Source organism: Amblyomma maculatum, chromosome 10 (genome assembly GCF_055883805.1).
Source record: "Amblyomma maculatum isolate TAMU_Amacu chromosome 10, ASM5588380v1, whole genome shotgun sequence".
NCBI classification, from domain to species: domain Eukaryota; kingdom Metazoa; phylum Arthropoda; class Arachnida; order Ixodida; family Ixodidae; genus Amblyomma; species Amblyomma maculatum.
In genome coordinates this window covers 153,752,599-153,773,558 of record NC_139353.1, presented here as the reverse complement: position 1 = coordinate 153,773,558, position 20,960 = coordinate 153,752,599, and the positions used below count along the sequence as shown (strand labels likewise).

The 20,960-nt window shown below is 43.2% G+C and overlaps 1 protein-coding gene across 3 annotated transcripts in view; it reads right to left on the bottom strand.

Annotated features, from left to right (window-relative positions):
- The window catches only part of LOC146177741 (DNA polymerase theta-like), a 159,225-nt gene that overhangs the window by 113,941 nt on the left and 24,324 nt on the right, over nucleotides 1–20,960 (bottom strand). For all 3 annotated transcript variants that reach the window (XM_084580568.1, XM_084580571.1, XM_084580569.1), the window contains exons 5-6: nucleotides 9,624–9,783; nucleotides 1,574–1,670 (exon numbers count right to left, since the gene is read on the bottom strand). In XM_084580568.1, the coding sequence (XP_084436694.1) occupies nucleotides 1,574–1,670; nucleotides 9,624–9,783 (257 nt within the window). The remainder of the gene's footprint in view (nucleotides 1–1,573; nucleotides 1,671–9,623; nucleotides 9,784–20,960) is intronic.

The following is a 20,960-nucleotide window of genomic DNA, read 5'->3' as shown; positions in this document are numbered from 1 at the left end:
TCAGTGCATGTTCCCAGTCTGATGCTTGGGACTTCATGCATCAAAATATAAAGTTTTTTGACACGATAGCGTCAAAGGTCCCCTTACGCCGAAAATCTGGCATCGGCATTCAGAGCAAGTAATTATGAGCACGGTGCTGGCAGGTTGTAATTGGGAGCTGACAGAACCGAGCACTGATTCTTCGATGGTTTGTGCAACTTAACGAGCCCGAATGACAAGAAAAGTTTGGAGGAGCTGCCTAATTGTTTAGGACATATAAGGCAGGAAGGTGGAATAGGAATCAGCCTCCCAATCAGGCACTTCGAAAGAGGCACATTAACCCTAGGCCATGCAGGCACGTTCATACAGCTTGGTTACAGCGGGGCCTCATATGTGGGCTTGTAAGCTGCGCTACGGCATCATACCCTTGAAGGCAGAGCTTAAGTGTCCCCCATAAATTTGTCACATTAAACTTGGTATCACCGGTGGAAATTATAATTGTGCACTGTTCCCCTGGCTCCTCCATTGCGGCAGTCACTCGCTTGGACAAGTAGCAGGCAGCACGAGAGCAAACTTCCATGACAGTCCAATTGGCCATCAGCTAGTTGGACCATTTGGGATTTTATTACCCCTGTTGGCATAGTGAGCATCTCGTTACACGTTTGCTGCTGTGAGTTATGAGCACGCCATGCTACCACTTTACGGGAAACTAGAAAACAGTGTGGGCACCTTGGCAGGTCAGGAATGTCGTACGTGTCAACCTATGTTTGCAATCAACTCGTGAGGAGTACGGGCTAGAGGAAGAACTTATATGCGAAGTCAAGTTACAACTGGCAACATAAGACATTTTAAAGCAACTTTACTGCATGTACAAGTGCCCCTGTGCAACAAACAAGTGGATTGCAGCAAAAGATTGCAGCATTTGAACCTCAGACCTTTGAAGTCTGTCCTTTTTTTTCCTTTTCTGCTTAAGAAAGGCACACTACAGAGAAGCATACAAAAGGAGCTAGAAGCCACCGACACTAAGGAAAACATAAGGGATTTTGCTTGTTTTTCTGTGTTAACAAATGTGAAATTAAAATGTAGTCATGGAGATAATCGTTAGAAATCTGAAGAAAAACAGTCATATGGCACCAGTGGGATCAATCCAATTGGTGGCACATGGTTATTTTTTCTTCTAGTCTTTAATTAGCTTCATAGTCATACTAGTTAAATTCACAGTGGTTAACAAAAAAAGCAAACAAAAACACCTCTCATGCTTTTTTTGGTGTCAGTGCTAACTGGATTTTTTCGTGCCTCGTCATGACCCCTCATTTCTGTCATTCGTTTGGAGAACCCCCTAAAGAAAGACTGATCATTTCTGGCTGCCAGACTTAAAAACTTTAAAAACTCAATTTATCACAAAACATTCCCAAGCAAAGACATGTATGGTCAAATCTGCCTGGTTACTGAAGTACTGACTTATGGCATCCACAACACTGTTGCTGAGTGCTCCACAAAACATCTGGTACATGGAAGGTATGCCCTCAATATTTAATTGACTAGCAAATAATTTTCATTAACCGGAGCAAAAAAAAATTTTTTTTAGCTGTACCTCTTCTGTGCGTAGGCCACCTTGGTGAGCATCAGTTCCAGCAGATAACCTCGATGAGGGTCTCCAACAAGGTGAAGCTCATCCACCACCAGGATCCCTGCAACAAGCAGAGCAACCACATATGCTAGTGCACAGTCAGGACATAAAAACAGGCATTTACTTCCTTGAGTTGAAGCGTCCTACAGACAGGCAAAGAGCTGCCTTCTTTGATGCCTCTAACCAGCGATGGTCAAGCATTTCTTCCTTGCTTTCAATAATCCCATGGCATAACAATAAATTTCAAATGACAAAGGTGGTGACCATGCTCTTTACTAGTATATTATTACTACCAACATGCAGCACAAAACAGCAGTAGATGTACTAATGCCACCCTGCGAAGGATACATCTATTAGCATGGATGGATGTAGGTGAGATAAAAACAACTGCCCCACTTTTCCGATGAAGCAAAGGTTGCGTTGCTGACACCTAAAGCAGTGACTTTTGTTTCTTTTCTGCTGACCACACTGACACAATACTGCAGAAATTGCCTGTGCCTCAACATCGTAATGTGATAATGGCAACAGGCGTACGCCAGCATAGTATAACTAGCAACTGCTCCACCCTCATGTACAACAACAGGCCCGCGGTGGCGATGTTATGCCCAAGAATGCAAGATCAAATCCCAGCCGCGGCAGCCACTTTTCGATGGAGGTGAAAAGCAAGGCCACTCGTGCGCTGTGCTGTCAGCGCGCTGAAGAGCCCTAGGCGGTCGAAATTTCTGAAGCCTTCCACTATGGCGTCTCTCCTAGCCAGAGCTGCTTCGGGACGTTAAACAACCTAAAACACACCAAACCAACCTTATGTACAACACCAAAGTGATCATCAGCAAAAGCAACAGCCTAACTATTTCCACTGCAGGTCAAAGGCCTCTGCTGGCCTGTGTCAGCAGCATCACTTGATGATTGCTAATTTCCTATTCTCATCCGCTGACCTGAGTCTGTCATAAGCTTGAACCTGGGTCATAAGCTGAGTCTTGTCATAAGCTCAGGAAACCCTTCATGATGCTGTAAAATAAAAACTGCAACACTGTCGTTGGAAATGTGCCAATAGTTTATCCCTTTTCACTGTGCTCATCCCTGCTATATCGGGGCTCAAAGATAAATCTGTGAAGGTGCAAATCATTCAGCATATAGTTCAGAGGACGTCATCAGCCCCCCGTGTTAGAAATGGTGCCATGACTTATTCTTCATGTAGTTTTCTTGACAGTCTTGCAATGTAAGGCAAGGCCTCCCAGCGTTTCCCTTGCTGAAATCCACTCTGGCATGCCCATTTCCGCTACATCTACGGGTGTCCACAGAATTTTCTGGGGCATGAAAATTATAACAAAGCGATATTGCGGAGCAAAGTAAGCAGGCAATTAGGTAGTGCATTTTTTTTTAATAGAGTCCGTGGTGCATGCATTTGGAGTCAGCCATGTTTCGCATGTAATTGCCCAACCTTTTTCAGACTTCTCGTCACTTTAACGGAAGCACTGAAGGCCCCATTTACCAGCAAGTTTCCAGTTGATGTTTAGAAGAAAAACTCATGATAACACCTCTGGCAGGTGTTTGCCCTGTGGCACAGCCGTAAATGCATAAACTACTTCTCGATAATGCAGACTGATGGGAAAGTTGGTATGACATTGTAAAAAAAAAAATGAGGAAGGAAGGGACAAGACACAGCACTAAGTAACAGGTAATGATTTATTTAAAATGCATGTAGCCACCACTGACAAACCAGAACAAAACACCCAAGGGAAAAACAAGACAAACAATCTGATCATTCACAAAAAGAATTATAGGACGACAGAAGGAACTCATATTCTTTGTTTGGTATGGCGATGGATGAAGAGGTAACGCATGCCGGGCCTAACTTCGCAATCTCTGAAGCCTCAATGAACTCTCTTCTGATATTATCTTTGTGATCCGCTACAACTTCACACTTTTTTACCAGCGGATGACAAGCACAATCACGGCAACAAACCCCGATATTGTGAGCAGCATTTTTTAACATTATTGCATTGTTCCCCACCTCTGTCGTTAAGAGAATGACTAGTTTGTCCAAATAGTAGTTACCAAAAGACAAAGGAAGAGGGTAGACAACATTTCCTTTGCAGCGCACAAACTTATTTTGGTGCTTTTTCGTGTAGACAGGGACAGTTTTTAAACGCTTTTTTGGAGCATTTACATGTATGCAGATACTACCCAATCGCAGTGAAGCCGAAAATATGTATCCCACTTTTTTTCCAATCATTTACAAATTATGAGACCCAGCATGAAGATATGAAATGACCCCCACATTTGTCTTACTGTTATGAGCCAAAGTGCCACATTTCAACTTTTAAGGCAAAAGGCTTTAATGGCTCATACTCGCGACCATGACCCTGTCCGCCCGGCCACGAAAAGTGTCATTTTTCAGGAGATTTCGCGGAATACCGCAAGATTGTGACATCATCACATGGTGACGTCATCAGCCATGACTGGATGTGATGTCATCATGACGTCACATTTGCCCATGTCTAACAATCGGCAGTGACGTTGTGTCCCACCCGGTCATGACGTCACCAGGCGATTTACGCATGTAAGAAACTGACCCAGCCGCGCATCTATCTGATCTAGCCGTCCATGCGGCACCTTTCATTTTGCGCTTCCTCAAACGCCGCACCACACAATATACAGATTCTGCGGGATACCGTGGGATTCCAATTGTCAATCATCCTGATGACATCATCAGTAGATTAAAAATCCTGCCTCTACCAAGCATCCAACCTCCATCCCTCAGATCTCCAGCCGAGCGCTTTAACCAACTGCACCACGCCTGGGATCATAGAACGCACATCATAATTCTGCTTGTCTACCGTGAGGATGATAGCGGGATTCCGCGAGTGACAGATGCTGCACCTTTCCTTCCCTGCAAACCAATTATAGAACGCCAGTGAACTTTGATGCGTTAAATGGAACGCTGGATGTGTCCGAAAAGGGCCACGCAATGTACCGTGTGCAGTCGCAATGTTCAGGCTTTCGCATTTCTCCACTGCAGATTCTGCAGTACTCTCGGAATTTTTTTTATCATTCGATCCTTCAGCTACAGAAGCAAAAATATGAAGAGGATAACTAGTGTCAGTGAGCCTGTCAACCTGGCATAAAAAACTGTGAGCAATCATATGCAAACAAGATTTCTTGAGGGCACTGTTGAAGCAGGACGCAGCAATGCCTCGTTTCACAAATGTGGAGCGGCTGGAACAGTACGAAAGTAACGGCTTTTCTCCCCTAAGTTTGAGGGACCACCACAAATGTTGGGCAGTGAAATAAGGAGTCAAATAAAGGTACTTCATGAATTGTAACAAATGGCTGAAGAACATCAGAGTAAACAGAACAGATCGAATTCACTTCTGCGTCAAAAACTGCATCGATTAAAATGAAATAATTCTCAACAAAACGAAAAACCTTCGTGACACTGAAAACCTGGAGACAATCTTTGAGTTTTCTATCTTGCATAGATCGATATATGTCACTGAGCAACGCTGCGATGGAAGCTCCTATGCAGATGCCTTCTTTTTGGATGAAGATGCGGTTATCACAATCTGCACAGGTGGATTCATGATAAATTTGCAGCAAGTTTAAAAAGTTATTCACGGAGAGGCCAAAAACATCCTGGAAAGCTACAGCTCCATCACTGTCAATTGCCTCACTAATGCAAGTTATAAGTTTGTCATAAGGAATCAGTTCAGTTCAGTTCAATCGTTCAGTCGTGTCCGACTCTTCGTGACCCTATGGACCATACCACGCCATGCTTTACGGTCTCTCACTATCTTGCTAACATCCCATAACTTCATCTGCAGTGCCTCGAGGATGCCATCTTACCATCGCGTTCGCTGCCTACCCCTTCTCCGGCGACCCTCAACCTTTCCCAACATCAAATCTTTCTCCAGAGACTCCTCTCTTCTCATCAGATTACCAAAGTAGCTGAGCTATAACTTTAAAATTTGACCCTCCAATGAGCAGTCAGGGTTTATAGTCGACAATATCGACTGATTTGATCTTCTGGAAGTCCAAGGAACTCTCAGGAGTCTCCGCTAGCACCACAATTCAAATGCGTCAATTCTTTGGCGGTCAGCCTTCTTCACAGTCCAACTCTCGCATCCATACATCACAACTGGAAAGACCATAGCACAAGTTATACGGATCTTGGTTGGCAGTGTAATGTGTCTGCTCTTTACTAGGCGGTCAAGGCTAGCCATGGCTCTCTTTCCCAGAAGTAGGCGTCTCCTAATTTCCTGGCTGCAGTCTCCTTCCGGGGTAATCTTGGAGCCCAAGAAGAGAAAATCTGTCACAGCTTCCACCTCTTGTCCCTTGATGTTCCAGGACTTGATAGGGCAAGACACCATGATCTTTGTCTTTTTAATGTTTAAGCCCAAACTTCTCACTCTCTTCTTGTACGCGCATCAGAAGTCTCTTGAATTCCACTTCACTTTCTGCCATTAAAGTGGTATCATGAGGAATAGGGAAATATAAATCTTTTACATCAATTTACGCTGACATCGTCGCTCACTCTAACCCAAGCCATTTCAGAACCGTCATTGAAAAATTTTTTTGTTAATCTCGACCATACTGTCAAGACTACCCCTCATGTAAAACCCCGTACTCCTGGGGTCATTGAGGTATTGAAAATAAATAAATAAATAAAAAAGCATGCAACTGCTTGTCTTGGTTATCCTTTAGAAAATAACAAACTAGTCGTCTTAACGACAGACTCGAGGGACACTGCAATAATGTAAAAAATGCTGCTCGCAACATTTGGATTCATTGCCCAGATTGTTCTTGCCATCCACTGGTCGATGAGTACTGAGTTGTAGCGTATCAGAAAGATACTATTACAGTGAAAGCCCGTTAATTTGAACCTCAATAATTCGAACTACACTACTTGGTCCGGCCAAGCTCCACGGAGGTCTGTGAACTAAAAACCCCATTAATTCGGACGTGAGTCGTTTCCGCTACGAATAATTCGAACTACGCGCCGCCGCGTCTGGGCAACTTGGCGTACAGAACGTGGGAAAAAAAAAAACCTCCGCGAAAGAACGACATAGTTAGAGGCCTTTGTACATCCAAAACAGAGACAGAAGAAGAAACTAGGTACAATCATGGAAGAGTGGGTAAAGCCTAAATGGCACCATGACCGGCGTGGCAGTCGGCTGCGCCGGAGAGCAGGTAGCCGCCGGCGCGGCTACCTGCTCTCTTCTGCGCAACCTCTGAAACTCTCAACTAAATATTGGTTAATTCGAGCCCTGTTAATTCGTAAATACAAATAAGCTCTATTGGCACGGTCCCAGCCAACGCCCATGAAAGGCTGTGACTTTGGACGGGTGCTACGGGCTACGCAAAAACGAACTTTTCCGCATTTTTTTTTTTCTGAGAGGATCATTCATCCTCCACCCATCAGTAGTCAACAGAAGCACGTGGTCAGCCGCGATCATGATGCCGGTTTTTACCACTGTTTGCTTAAAAAGGCGTTTGCTGCTATCGCGCATTCCAATAATTGAGTAGCAGGTGCCCGCCCCAATCGCCCATGGGATGATAAAACGAACGTATTCAAAATGAGGCTTGCACAACGGACAAGCACTTGAACTCTGCCAAGTTCATTTCCCCCTTTGCTAGAGCTAACATCAAAAAAGAAACACGACCTGATGTTATCACTGCGGAGAATCTTGGCGCACTGCCAAGAAATGTGTTGGGGACCGTGACTGCTCGAAACGGAGCAACACGCCAATGACTGACGCCTTTTTCCTTTTTTTTTTTTAATTCTTTGGAAAAAATAGGGGGTGGGAGGGTTCTTTATGCGAGGGGGTCATTGCGCGAGTAAATACTAAATTTACCGTAATGCAAATGATTCGTGTCAGTTTTTTCCATTCAATAATTCGAACATTGGCTAATTCGAACCTTTCTCCCGGTCCCATGAAGTTCGAATTAACAAGCTTCTACTGTACAAGAGAGATCATTAAGGCTTCAAACATTGCAAAGTTAGGTCCGGCATGCGCTAGCACTCCATCTATCCCCATATCAAAAAAGAGAACACGAGTTACTTATGTCGTCCTAGAACTCATTTTCTTGTGAATTATCAAAGTGTTTGTCATGTTTTTCCCGTGTTTTCTCTTTCCAGTTTATCGGTGGTGGCCACTTACAGTCGAACCCGGATATATCGTACCCAGATATATCGAATTTTCGTTATATCGAACTCACGGAATATTTCCTTGAAAATCCCATGTAAAAGTATAGGAAAGCCGCGTCATATATCGAACTCAATTTCACCGGTCGTTCGATACATCGAACTCCGCACCACACACTGGAAAGTGTGCCTTTCTTAAAGACGATCGCATCACCCTCGGCCGTTTGCCACGTGACGTTTTCAAGCCATGCGCGGAAGTAATGAGAGGGTACATTTCGGCTAGGGCAGCGCCGCGCCCATTCCCTAAAGGCGCGCGCATTTGCAGTTATCGTTTTCCGCGCGCCAGCATGTGCCGTTTGCAAGCCATGTGCGTGAATGAACCAGAGAGAACCGGTGGGAACGATGGGGGAAAGACGCGACAGAATGAAGCGCAAGGGTGTGCCCATTCTTTTGCCGAGGTATCTCTCTCCTTCCTCTTTCCCGGCCTTCGTTCTCAGTAGCAAGCGCTACGCATGCGCCAAGCCAGCTCAGCCCGTTTTCAGACAGAACGTCGGACGCTTTCTCCAGCGTGTGTTGTGAACCCTTTGCGCGCGGACATGGCTATGGCGCCTGCGGAAGTTAAGTAGCGGCAGATCTATCTTTTTTTTTCTTTTTTTTTTTGCGAGAGTCGTCTATTTTTATCGTTGTGCTGTACGCGCAGCGTAGCGTAAGATATGGCGTTACAAAGCGGCATTTTTTTTTTTTTTTTTTTTTTTTTGCGGGAGTCTCCTTGCATGTATGAATCCTTGCATGTATGAATCAACGAAAGCACGTGGTCAGCTGCGATCATGAGACACCGGCTTTTAGCATTTTTCGCTTCAAACAGCATTTGCAGCTACTGTATCACGCTTTCCAATGATTTTGTGACAGTGGACTACGCCCGCCTCAAGCGCGGCCTGATAAATCGAACAAAGCTTGTGCAATCAAGCCATCACGGGCAGTCTGCCAAGTTCGCTCCCCGCCGCCCCAGGAGCTATCAAAAGATAAACACGTCGCGACGTTATCGCTGCCCAGCATCTTGGCACGCTGCCAAGAAATGAGCTGTGGATGAGACGACCGAAACGGAGTGCGACATGCAAGCGAAAACACTCGCGATTTCAGCCGCGGTGACACAGAAACCTTATTCTGAGCAGCCGCGGTGGCTCCAACGACAGAAGACGCAGTTCCAACAAGTTGGACATTTTTTGCTCTGTCGCTGAGATTGCTTAATCGCTTGCATGTGAGTGAGCTGGCCTTAACGCTTTTTTTTTTTTCCCCAAATTCTCGAGTGCAAAAGTGGAGGGTGGGCTCATTATGCGAGTGAGTTGATTACGCGACGAATACGGTATCGTTTTTTTCGCATCGTAAGTGCCGTCACAAGCCGATCTCTGTATATCGAATTATCGATATATCGAACTATTTCGCAATCCCCTTCGAGTTCGATATATCCGGGTTCGACTGTATACTTAAACAGAGGCGCTCTGAATAAAGCAATGAGTTGTTAGTCGGTGCTGTGTCTTCTCCCTTCCTCCCTCATGCTTGTGCTGGTGGATTGCCTTTTCCTAGAAAGGAAACCAAGGTGTGCTGCACTGTGCAAATTTAGTCAAAATCTACCTAACGATAGGGAAGTTACGGATATGCGGCAACAAATAAAGACATGTGGAGTAAGTGCATGAAGCCTTACAAGGAAGTGCTACAGAAGAACAATGCTAACCCAGGCAAGAGCACAGCAGTGGCATTTAGGACAACTGGACTGAACCTGCTTGTCTAGCTGCAGATGGCACTGGGATGCAGGCCCAGATTTTTCTTTTTTGCTTGACACGGGGCAACGCCAGATGAATGGGCACTCACCCAGTTCGCCCAGGGTGCCCTGGTCAAGCAGCATTCCATTGAGGAGGCTGTTAGCACGCTCAATGGTGCACACAGCCAGGTCCACTGCAGACAGCCCACCCGGAGGCCGCTTCTGGCCCAGGAAGCCACCCACGCGCACGCCACAGCCACCAAACAGCTCCTGCATGCACAACAAGAGACGACATGTGCAGGCAAAATTAGTGCATGCACTGGCAAACACTGAAAGCAGGTGCAAACAGTAAGTCACAAAATGATGGGAAAACAGGAGCTGCTCAAAGGAACAATTCAAACCACTTTCAGTAGTTTATACACTTTTACACTTGTTCTATTTTCTTCAATACTCCTGTTTCGCCCAAGACAACCATTGGGGAAATATCTTGCATTAGAAGAAAATGACAACTCAGATAATTTGAACAGAGCTATTGATCATAAAGGGGTAAAAGATGCACACCATACAAAGAAAACTATTAAAAATAGGGAAGCAATGCAGCAAAACCAACAAAAAGGGTCCAAGCGCTTGAGAACATCTGCAAGAAGGCATTTACAAGTGCCACTTATAACACGTTTCACTATCAAAGTTAAGAAATGAATGAAATACACTGACTCGGCTCAGCAGAGTCAGTGCACAAAGAAACAGCAAGTTAGCACTGATGATAATCCATTACAGTTCATTTTATGGTCCAGCAGCTCATCATTTCCTTTGGTTTGGTTTATGGGGTTTAACGTCCCAAAGCACCTCAGGCTATGAAAGATGCCGCAGTGGAGGGCTCCATAAATTTCGACCACCTGGGGCTCTTCATCGTGCACTGACATCGCACAGCACATATGCACCCTGCTTTTCGCCTCCACCGAAAAACGGCCGCCAAGGCCGGGATTCGATTTCGCATCCTTGGCACAGCAGTCAAGCGCCCTAATCACTGCAGCGCGGCTATCCATTTAGTTTTAAAATAACTAAAAAAATCCCTCAGTTTATATTAAAGCAGTATAGGCACCAAATTTTCATTGCATTTTCCTTCTTGTTAATGATACACAAGGCATTAGTTAGTGTACATCGATCACCACATGGCATCCGCATACAACTGCTAAATGTGCAACTGAATTTTCTTTACGCGAGTAGAAGTCCCGTGAAGCATAAAAATAATAAACAATATAATCTCTGGTTTTTCCCTCATTGTCGTTCCTGTTCTTGGGGCAGGCTGGCTCTACCATTGCAGTAATTAAAATCTCAAAGGAACGACTAGTATATCACTTTTCTTTTTGTTTTATTTTGTTATCCTATACACAACATCAAATTAACTTTTAGGTCATAGCCATTGCTTGGCTGCTGAAAACGAGAAAAACGGGCAAAAGAAAAAATTTGATTATAAATTATTTAACATTCATAGGCTAATAAGAAGTAGTGATTTATGTATAATAATGTATTATGCATCATTACAAATAATACCAATTGCAGTAAAATTAGGGATCTCCTTTAGTCGTTATTGAAGGAGGGACATGGGTCTTAAAAGTAATTTTGTTATTTACTGCCCAATTTGATGAGACTTCCCAGAATGGTTCAGTTTTTCCTGCCAATTTCAAATATGCAATTTTTTTTCTTCTAGGACAATTAGTTCTAGAGATATTAGAGAATTACTGCTATTGTCTGCTTAAATAATAGAGAAAAAAATGGTCATAAGAGATTAATTTTTAGTATACAGGTAGCTACAATAAAGTGTGAGAAATGCAATTTTAGAAGCACACTTCTATTTTCACCTGTAAAATTCTCGTATTTCATCTAGAAATATTATATAGTTGCCATGTCTGTGCATGCCAGGTTCAGAGGGCTGCTAACATTAGCTCAATTTTAAAACTGTTTCCAATATTGCATTCCTTACACTTTATAGCTTCTACCTGTATAATACAAATAAATTTCTGACAAACACTTTTTCTCCTATTATTTTAGCAGGCACCAGCAACAATTTTCTAATACCCCTAGAACTAACTGCCCTAGACAGAAAATTTTGGCATATTTAATATCAACAGAAAAAACTGAAAAATTCTGTGCGGTTTCACAAAGTTCGGTCAATAAATAACAAAACTAGTTTTAAGACCTATGTCCACCTCTTTAAAGGGACATGACACTGGCCAAAATATGTCATGAGATTATGGCGGAGATGAAAACACCTTGCCTCGTATAGTGCAAATCGAGCACTACAATATCAAAGAAAAGGTGCTTTACAATTTTAATTTGCGATTGAAAACTGCATAAAAACAATTAGGCGCTATTTAGCGGAGAAACCGTATTACTTTCACTGTAGTACCCCACGTGACTACATGTCAGCAAAATATTGCTGATTTTAGTAAGTGCACACTGTTCTTTTTTCTTCTAGGAGCGCTTGTCATAATTTATTATACTTTGTGCTCTCTCCACTGTGTCTTGATATAAACCACCCCTCCTTTCGCACTGCGAAAGGCATGCTTTCAGGTTTTGCCACTAGATGGCACCCCAATGTTTGGAATTCCGTAAATGAAGCGGTGATAGTGCCCACCAAAAATTTCATCAACGAGGCGTGCGTTACTGTGCCGTGACAGCCTTGAGTGTAAAACTAAAAAAATTTTCGTAAATTTTTTTTTTTTTTTGCTTATTTCATTATCTTAGCCCTTCCTCTTTCATGTCCACCAACATCAGCCTTGAATCTAGATCAAAAATGACAAAAAATCTGCAATGTGAGCATGCGAAGTGAGAGACCAATACGAAGAACTCAGCTGCGTTTATGACGGCTACAAATTTCAAACACGCCGTCTACTGCTTTTGAGGCATTTCAGATAGGTAGAGAAAGCTTTTTGCATTTTGAGAGTCCTCCTGCTGTTTTCAAAAAGCAATTAGAAAAAAGCTTTTTCCTGCCCCCAAAAGATGCACCACCATTCTCGAAACTGCCACCGCCATTGGCTCAAAGCTACTGTACAGCGTGTTGTTGAGTTGTCGCGCTGTGGTTCAACTGGGGACACACAGACTTTGAGCAAGTATTAGAGAAGCTAGGTATCCTTCCTAACTCAAGAACTGGTATTACTGATTAATCTGAGTAATGCACGTGACAGCCTGCGAGTCCCAAGACATTCTTAGGCTAAAAAAACTGCTGAGGCCAAGTCCTATCGTTGCCACATGGCGAAGAAAACTTGCACCGAAGACACTTTTCAGAGACAATGTGCATAAGCTGCAACAGAATTGTAAAGAAACATGCTACTTTGCAGCCCCTTAAACTATATTTTCCCGAGTTAAAAAAAAAAGTGTCAAATTGACTCATTAAATGTTTGTTAAAATTTTCACTCTCTTTTCTTTGCTCCTTATTTTCAAGCAACATTACTGCTCTTCACCTGTCAATGTTGTATCACTATGAAATTTAGCATGGCTATTGTTTAGTATTTGCAAAATGCAGCTATGCTATTTTTGATTGCAATTTGTTGTTGTGAATTAGATATAAGTTTGCCAAAGCATTATGGTTGCACCAATAAAAAGAAACTTAAAGAGTAATATTTTTTTTAAACTTAAAAAAAAAATTATAGATAGAACACTTTATTCTCATTGTGTACAGTACACCATAATAAAGGAAATGGCATATTGCTTACTGCTTTTTGGTGTTTTACTGATATTAAATACATTTCAGATGCATGACTTGTAAAAATTCAACAAAAATAGATAGGCTGGAATTAACACCAGATTTGAAAACAGCTCCTAAAAATTGACCAAATGTGGAATTTTTGGCCGCCTGGCTCTAATATTAACAAAAATGTTTCGTCCTGGCACATGCCCCCTTGAGACAGCCAATGAGGACATAGAGCACTGTAAATAGTGCTAGCACAGTATGTCACCAACAACCACTCTTATTACAAAGAATTCATCACATAGTCATGCTAAACTTTAACTCAAGACGATTCACTAAAACAAGACAAGACTGGTATGTGCACAAACTTTCAACTGTTTATTACATGTACTTCTCTCCTTATACACACACATACAAAGAAAAAGTACAATCACATGTCAAATACAAGTTTATAAGTGCAATTCAGCAAACCGTAACCCATGAAGCACCGCTTTCCATCACGCTGCCTGTTAACAACTCTCTGTGCATCAGCGCTATCGACGGATCGCTTACGCATTCCGTGGAACCGGCCCGTGCCATTTCATAATCCTCAAAGATTATTCTTTCGCGCCGGTCTGTGAAATGCCCGATTCTAGCAGTTTCCTTGAATCTTGGGATGCATTTTTTACAGCTATTAACGTGCTTGGCGAGGTTGCTTGGGTCGTTATTTTTGCCACAATTCCTTAAATGTTCACCCAATCTTATGTTTATACACCTTTCGGTCTGCCCTGCTGCAAGACAGAGGAATGTTGTACACAACACACTTATCATAGTTTATGATCTTCTTTTGATGATCGATTCCGCATGTTGTACTAACCTTTTTTTTCCTATCGCGGGAGTTACTTTTCTGCACATTAAGGTTAGTTTTGGGGGGGCTGAAAAGACAGTGGGGGTTTCATGTTTTGCTCAAATTTTCTTAAGTCGGTGCGATACCTTGTGTACGTATGTTACCACGATCGGCCACACCCTTTCTTTTTCCTTCGTTTTCCCAGTTTCTGGTCCGGTTACCTCTTTAATCAATTTCTCTGCTATTACACCAATCAAATGTTTGAGAAAACCGCTCGCGGCCAGCCTGTCAACTTGCAGCTGTACACTTCTTGCCATTTCGTGATCACATGATTTCTTAACACACTGTCGAAGGGATGAGTATGCTACACTCCTTTTTACAAGCTTAGATTGGCATGTGTCATATCTCATTATTGGCTTTTTACCTTTAGTTCCGAGGCAAAAATAACGACCCAAGCAACCTTGCCAAGCATGTTAATAGCTGTAAAAAATGCATCCCGAGATTCGAAGAAACTGCTATAATCGGACATTTCACAGACCGGCACGAAAGAATAATCTTTGAGGCATATGAAATGGCACGGCCCGGTTCCACGGAATGCATAAGCGATCCGTTGATAGCGCTGACGCACAGAGATCCAGTTTTTAACAGGCAGCGTGAAAGAAAGCAGTGCTTCATGGGTTACGTTTTGCTGAATTGCACTTATAAACTTGTATCTGACACGTGCTTGTACATGTTTTCTTTGTATGTATGTATATAAGGAGAGAAGTACATGTAATAAACAGTTGAAAGTTTGCGCACGTACCAGTCTTGTCTTGTTTTAGTGAATCGTCTCGAGTGAATGTTTAGCGCGCCTACATGATAATGGAAAACTAACTAGCTGCCATTACAGCATTGCTTAAAAGAATTATTGGCCAATCTGAAAGGTGCAGCGGTGGCGTATCGGTAGAACATCCGCCTCGCATGCAAGAGGGCCGGGGCTTGAATCCCGGTGCCACGAAATTCTCCACAGGATTAAAAAAAAAAAGCGTGTTGATGGAATTGAATAAACAGTTTTGGGGTGTGACCTAATGCCGGTGAACACATCCGGCAACGCACTCCCTCACCAGAACAGGAGTTGGCCACCCTGGTGCAGTAATTAGCCGCAACCTCCCATGATTAGTCCTATCAAACCCCGGCCCTCAGTCACCAGCGGCTGCGGAACAACTGACCATGGCGGCAGTCAGACCTGTGACGCAGCAGGAGGTGCTAAGCATTCCTGGCTTTAACGCTAGAACACTAGCTAGTGAAGCTAGTTTAGCAGTGCCGTTAGAGGAACTAGAGGGTATGATATGGGATGTCATAGGGCTTAGTGAGGTTAGGAGGCCAAATGAGGCATATACTGTACAAATGGATGAGCATGTACTGTGTTTTTGAGGTTTACAGGAGAGGCGAGAACTAGGAGTAGGCTTCCTTGTCAATAAGTATATAGTGGGTAATGTAGATGAATTCTATAGTACTAATGAGAGGGTGGCAGGCATCGTAATTACGCTTAATAAGCGGTATAAACTCAAGGTTGTACAGGCCTATGCACCTACATGTAGTTATAATGACCAGGTAGTTGAAAGCTTCCACGAAGATGTAGAATCGGCAATGCGAAAAGTAAAGACGCAGTATACGGTATACGGCAGAGATATCAAAGCTAACCAATAAGCGCAAAGTGGCCGATATAAGAAAGTATAACATGGAAAAAATTGAGCAAGCTGTAAAGAATGGGGGAAGCCTTAAAGCGGTGAAGAAGAAATTAGGCACAGGCAAAAATCAGATGTATGCGCTAAGAATCAAGGCGGGCAATGCCATCACGAATCTGGACAAGATAGTCAAAGTAGCCGAGGAGTTCTATACTGATCTCTACAGTACCCAAAGCAGTCAGGATCGTAATGAGATTGGCGGTAGGGAAAAACAGTCAGACATTCCACCAGTGATGAAGGACAAGGTTAAGAAAGCAATAGAAACTATGAAAAGGAGGAAAGCAGCTGGAGAGGATCAGGTAACTATAGAATTGCTTAAGGACGGAGGGGATATCGTGCTAGGAAAACTGGCCACCCTGTATACGCAGTGCCTGGTGTCATAGACGGTACCGGAACCATGGAAGAATGCAAACATTATCCTCATTCATAAGAAACGGGACGATAAGGACCTTAAAAATTACAGACCAATCAGCTTACTGTCTGTTATGTATAAGGTATTTACTAAGGTAATTGCTAACAGAATCAGGAAAACCTCAGACTGCAATCAAGCAAAGGATCAAGCAGGGTTTTGAACACGGTACTCTAGTATCAATCATATCCATACCATCAACCAGGAGATAGAAAAATGTTCGGAATATAACCAGCCCTTATACATAGCATTCATTGATTACGAAAAAGCATTGGACTCAGTAGAAACATCGGTGGTGATGCAGGCATTGCGAAATCAGGGTGTACACGAGCCATATGTGAAAGTGCTGGAAGATTATATATACAGTGGCTGCACAGCAACCATAGTTCTGCAGAAAGAAAGTAACAAAATTCCCATAAAGAAAGGTGTTAGGCAAGGAGACACTATCTCCCCAATACTATTCACAACTTGCTTAGAGGAAGTATTCAGAAACTTGGAATGGGAGCAGTTAGAGATAAAGGTAGATGGAGAATACCTCAGTAATCTACAATTTTCTAATGACATTGCCTTGCTAAGTAACTCAGGAGATGAACTGCAAAGAATGATTGATGACCTAGACAGGAAAAGTAAAACGGTAGGCTTGAAAATCAATATGCAGAAGACTAAGGTAATGTTCAACAGCCTCGGGAAGGAACAGCAGTTGACATTAGGTAGCGAAGCACTGGAACAGGTAGTAACCGTAGATCTGGGCCATGAAAAGGAAATAACAAGAAGAATAAGATTGGGATGGAGCGCATTTGGCAAGCACTCACAGATTATGACTAGCAGCTTACCGGTATCGCTCAAGAGGAAAGTATACGATAGTTGCATCTTACCTGTACTCACCTATGGGGCTGAAACGTGGAGGCTAATCAACAGGGTTCTACTTAAGTTGAGGACAACGCAGAGGTCTATGGAACGAAAAATGGTAGGGGTAACATTAAGAGATAGGAAGCGAGCAGAGTGGGTCAGAGAAATAACTCAAGTTACTGACATTATAGTGGAAATCAAAAAGATGGACAGGACATGTAGTGCGAAGAGAGGATAACCGATGGTCGCTTAGGGTAACAAACTGGATTCCAAGGGAAGGGAAACGTAGCAGGGGGCGGTAGAAATTTAGATGGGCGGATGAGGTGAAGAAGTTCGCAGGGATCAAATGGATGCAGCTAGCACAGAGCCGGGTTAATCGGAGAAATATGGGAGAGGCCTTCGCCCTACAGTGGGTATAGTCAGACTGGTGATGATGATGATGATTAATGTTATCAGTTGTGTGATCAATGTGGATGGAGAACAGGTGGTGAAAATTGTTCACCTCACTTTCTATCATTGGAAAAAAATGTGAGGAGTCTAAAAGCATTTTCTGAGATCAATCTAAATCTATAAACTCACGCTATGGTATTTACCGTATTTGCTTGATCCTATACTCCGTTTCATACATCAAGTGCAACACTACCAAAGCTACAGCTCTTGTTTGCGCTCCCCGTATCCGCGATGAAAAATAGTGCCTGCTTTTGACGAGAGAAAATAATAGTTGCTTTGTCTGCAAGCTTAATACATTTTACATTTGCTATCAACTTCATAAAAAGCACCTTTTTTTAGGGAGAAAGGGTCGGATTCGGTGAATTTGTATGTTTTTTTATGTCGTTTTTGTTCGTGCCGCGTTTTCGCTGCCTCGCAACCTTGCAGCTGTGCCACTAGATGGCGCTGGCTGTGTCCTCCGCGCTGCGCATCTCTTTTTGAGAAAATGGTTCGTTGGTGTGCATTGTTTTCTATAAGATCCGCTCTGCGAAGATGTCTAGGCATGCGAAGCAAGTTATTGCAAACGTGTATGCTCGGAATAGAGCCCGTTTCCGCAGGAACCACTCGGCTACAGAACGAGCGCGTAATGATACACCTCCTGATTTTTTCGTACAGACTACTTGCGTAGTTTACAGACTACTTGCGTAGCTTTCCCTGCGTAGCACCGTGAAACGAAGTATAAGCCCCCCGCATTTTTTTTTTTTTTTCCAAGATAGTAATGCCAGAGTCCTTCAGTACTCCTAATGGTCATGAAACTCCCACTGAAGATGGGTTCACTGACAAAAGTTTCTGCGAGGGGAGCCACCACCGATTTGAGGGCTGCGAATGGCCGGATTTCCAGGCGGCATATGGTGTGTTTGCATCCAAAATTCTTGCTTTCTCGCTACTGCTGTTTTGTCCTGTTTTTAATACTTTGCACGAAATTGAAGCTGAGGTCCTGTATCTGCTGCACTTGCACAATCGCAGTTCCGTTTAAGCTTATATGAAAAAAACGCTGCCGGCAGAGCCACGTGCAGCTGGCTCCTTACCCTTGATTTTCCTGCCGGGAGATTTGTTATGTGGCAAACTGAAACATTGCCCAAGGGTGCATTAACCTACAACACACCACTTACCATGGAGCAGTGCACGGGAAGGCAAAGGCCATGTTAGCAGACAGCAATCAAGAGATTCGTATTGCACTTGCTGCTCGCCCGGTTTGCTCATTTGGTCATCCGACAACAGCTGAGGTTTCACAGTACATCACTTCATCTTCATACACGCTGACGACTAGATGGCGTGGGATGTTACTGGATGGCTGATAACTAAGCGTCTGAGACTGTAACGCACGAACATGCAAAAATGCCATACTCGTTGCTGCTGTGCGCGGCATTTAGACGCTGCCCAGAACAATGCATTGTCGCTTGCAATACTTACACAGCAGAGAACATATCGCTTTTTCGTCTTTTGAGCGTATTATAACACTTTGGTGCAAATAGGTTTATCATTCTGACGGCATGATTCCATGATTTGTAAACTGAAAATGCTATGACACGGTGTCACTAAATTATCCCATCCCGATTGAACAACACTGTTTTGAATTAAGGGGAGACGCGAGTTGAAAAACGGCAATTTTCAGTAAAAAAGTCACTTTTGTGTTTTTGACTGTTGAGCAACATTGATCCTTCCTCTTTCACATATAAAAATATCACAGCCAAAAACAATCGCGAAATTATTTTCTGTTAAAGCACTCAAGATGGCCAGAGAAGGCGCAGATATGACCCATTTACAAGCGCATGACACGTCAAATCGCGGCGGCGATCGCCATTGAAATTTTGCATGACGATAGGCCTGCGCCTTTTCTCCCTAAAGCCGGCTTTGCCACTTCACAAACTCCCCAGCATGTAATAAAAAAAAAGTTCTTAGATACACTTTACAGCCCTGTACTGAGGTGTTTACTATAGCAATGTAAATTATTTTCTCTAACTTAACCACCGTTGTCATCGGCGGTGCACAGGCCCAAAATAAAAAAGTGGGCTCCTTATACAGATTAAACAATGTACTCACATACTCTCATGTAGTTTAGAAGTGAGAAAAATCAGCAGTGGTTTAGCTCTGGTTAAATCTGGATAGAAGCGGAAGCTTTTTTTGCCTGCTACATTAATCCCATATCATGCCCTATCAGTGTAGGGCGCTACATTATTGGGGACACTTAAGCTTGGCCTTTAAGGGTATGACGCGAGAGCGTAAGCTACCAGCCCACGTATAGAGTCACACTTGAACCAAGCCGTATGGACGTGCCTGCGTGTCGTAGGGGTAACGAGAATGCAAAGAGTTCTGGCAGGCCAATTCTGATATCACCTTCCCATATGAAAGGAGCCACCAGAGTTAGCAGCTAGGGTAACGTGAAATCAAGTCATGGCAGGCTGATAATGTCACCCTCCTACATGAAAGGAGAGGCCCGAGTTGGTGCTCTTTCAGACAGCCACCGACAGTGACTCTGAAGGCGTACTGTCTGTCATAGTGAAGCTTCCGCTTCAAATGTAAGTGAGGAAGGCATTTTATTTTCACTAAACTTGGACATTAAGAAATCGCCAGGAGTTGACATGATACCAAGAGCCTTTCTCGTATGCTACGCCGAATGGTGTGCAAAATACCTTGCCCCAATTTTTAACATGTCTCTAGGTATGCACAGCTGCCACAGGATTGGAAATACAGAAAAATCATTCCCGTGCCGAAAACAGGCAGTAACTCACTTCTTGCATCATATAGGCCAATTTCATTGCTTTGCACATGCGCTAAAATGTTTGAGCACATCATATCCAAGCACGTATCAGTTTTCGTTGAAGAAAATCAGATTATTAATGATGCACAACACGGTTTCTGCAAGGGACTATCAACTGTAACACAACTGCTAGAAACAGTCCATGACCTTGCATCTGCTCTTGATAGACACAATCAGATTGACATCATTTTTCTCGACTTTGAAAAAGCCTTTGATCGCGTATCCCATAAAAAGCTACTTCTTAAGTTAAAACCAATCCTTAAAAATGACAAGTTACTCGCTTGGATTGAAACATATCTTTCTTATAAATACCAGGCCGTCAGCATTGAAGATATGCTGTCCAATTTTTCACCAGCTGAGTCGGGTGTCCCGCAGGGCTCAGTTTTGGAGCCACTCTTGTTTTTGCTCTTCATTAATGATATCACTGCAGACATACCAGTAAAAATAAAGCGTTTTGCAGATGACTGCATAATCTGCCACGAAGTATCCACTTCTCATGACCAGGAGATCCTAAACTCATCATTCGCTAAATTACAGACCTGGTGTTCTACATGGCAAATGACCACTAACACTAAAAAGCTGTTGAAATGACTGTAACTCGAAAGAAAGATCCACTAAACTTTCAATACTAAATCGGAAACCATTACCAAGCAACACTGACAAGTTTTAAGTACCCGGGAATCATAATCACACCT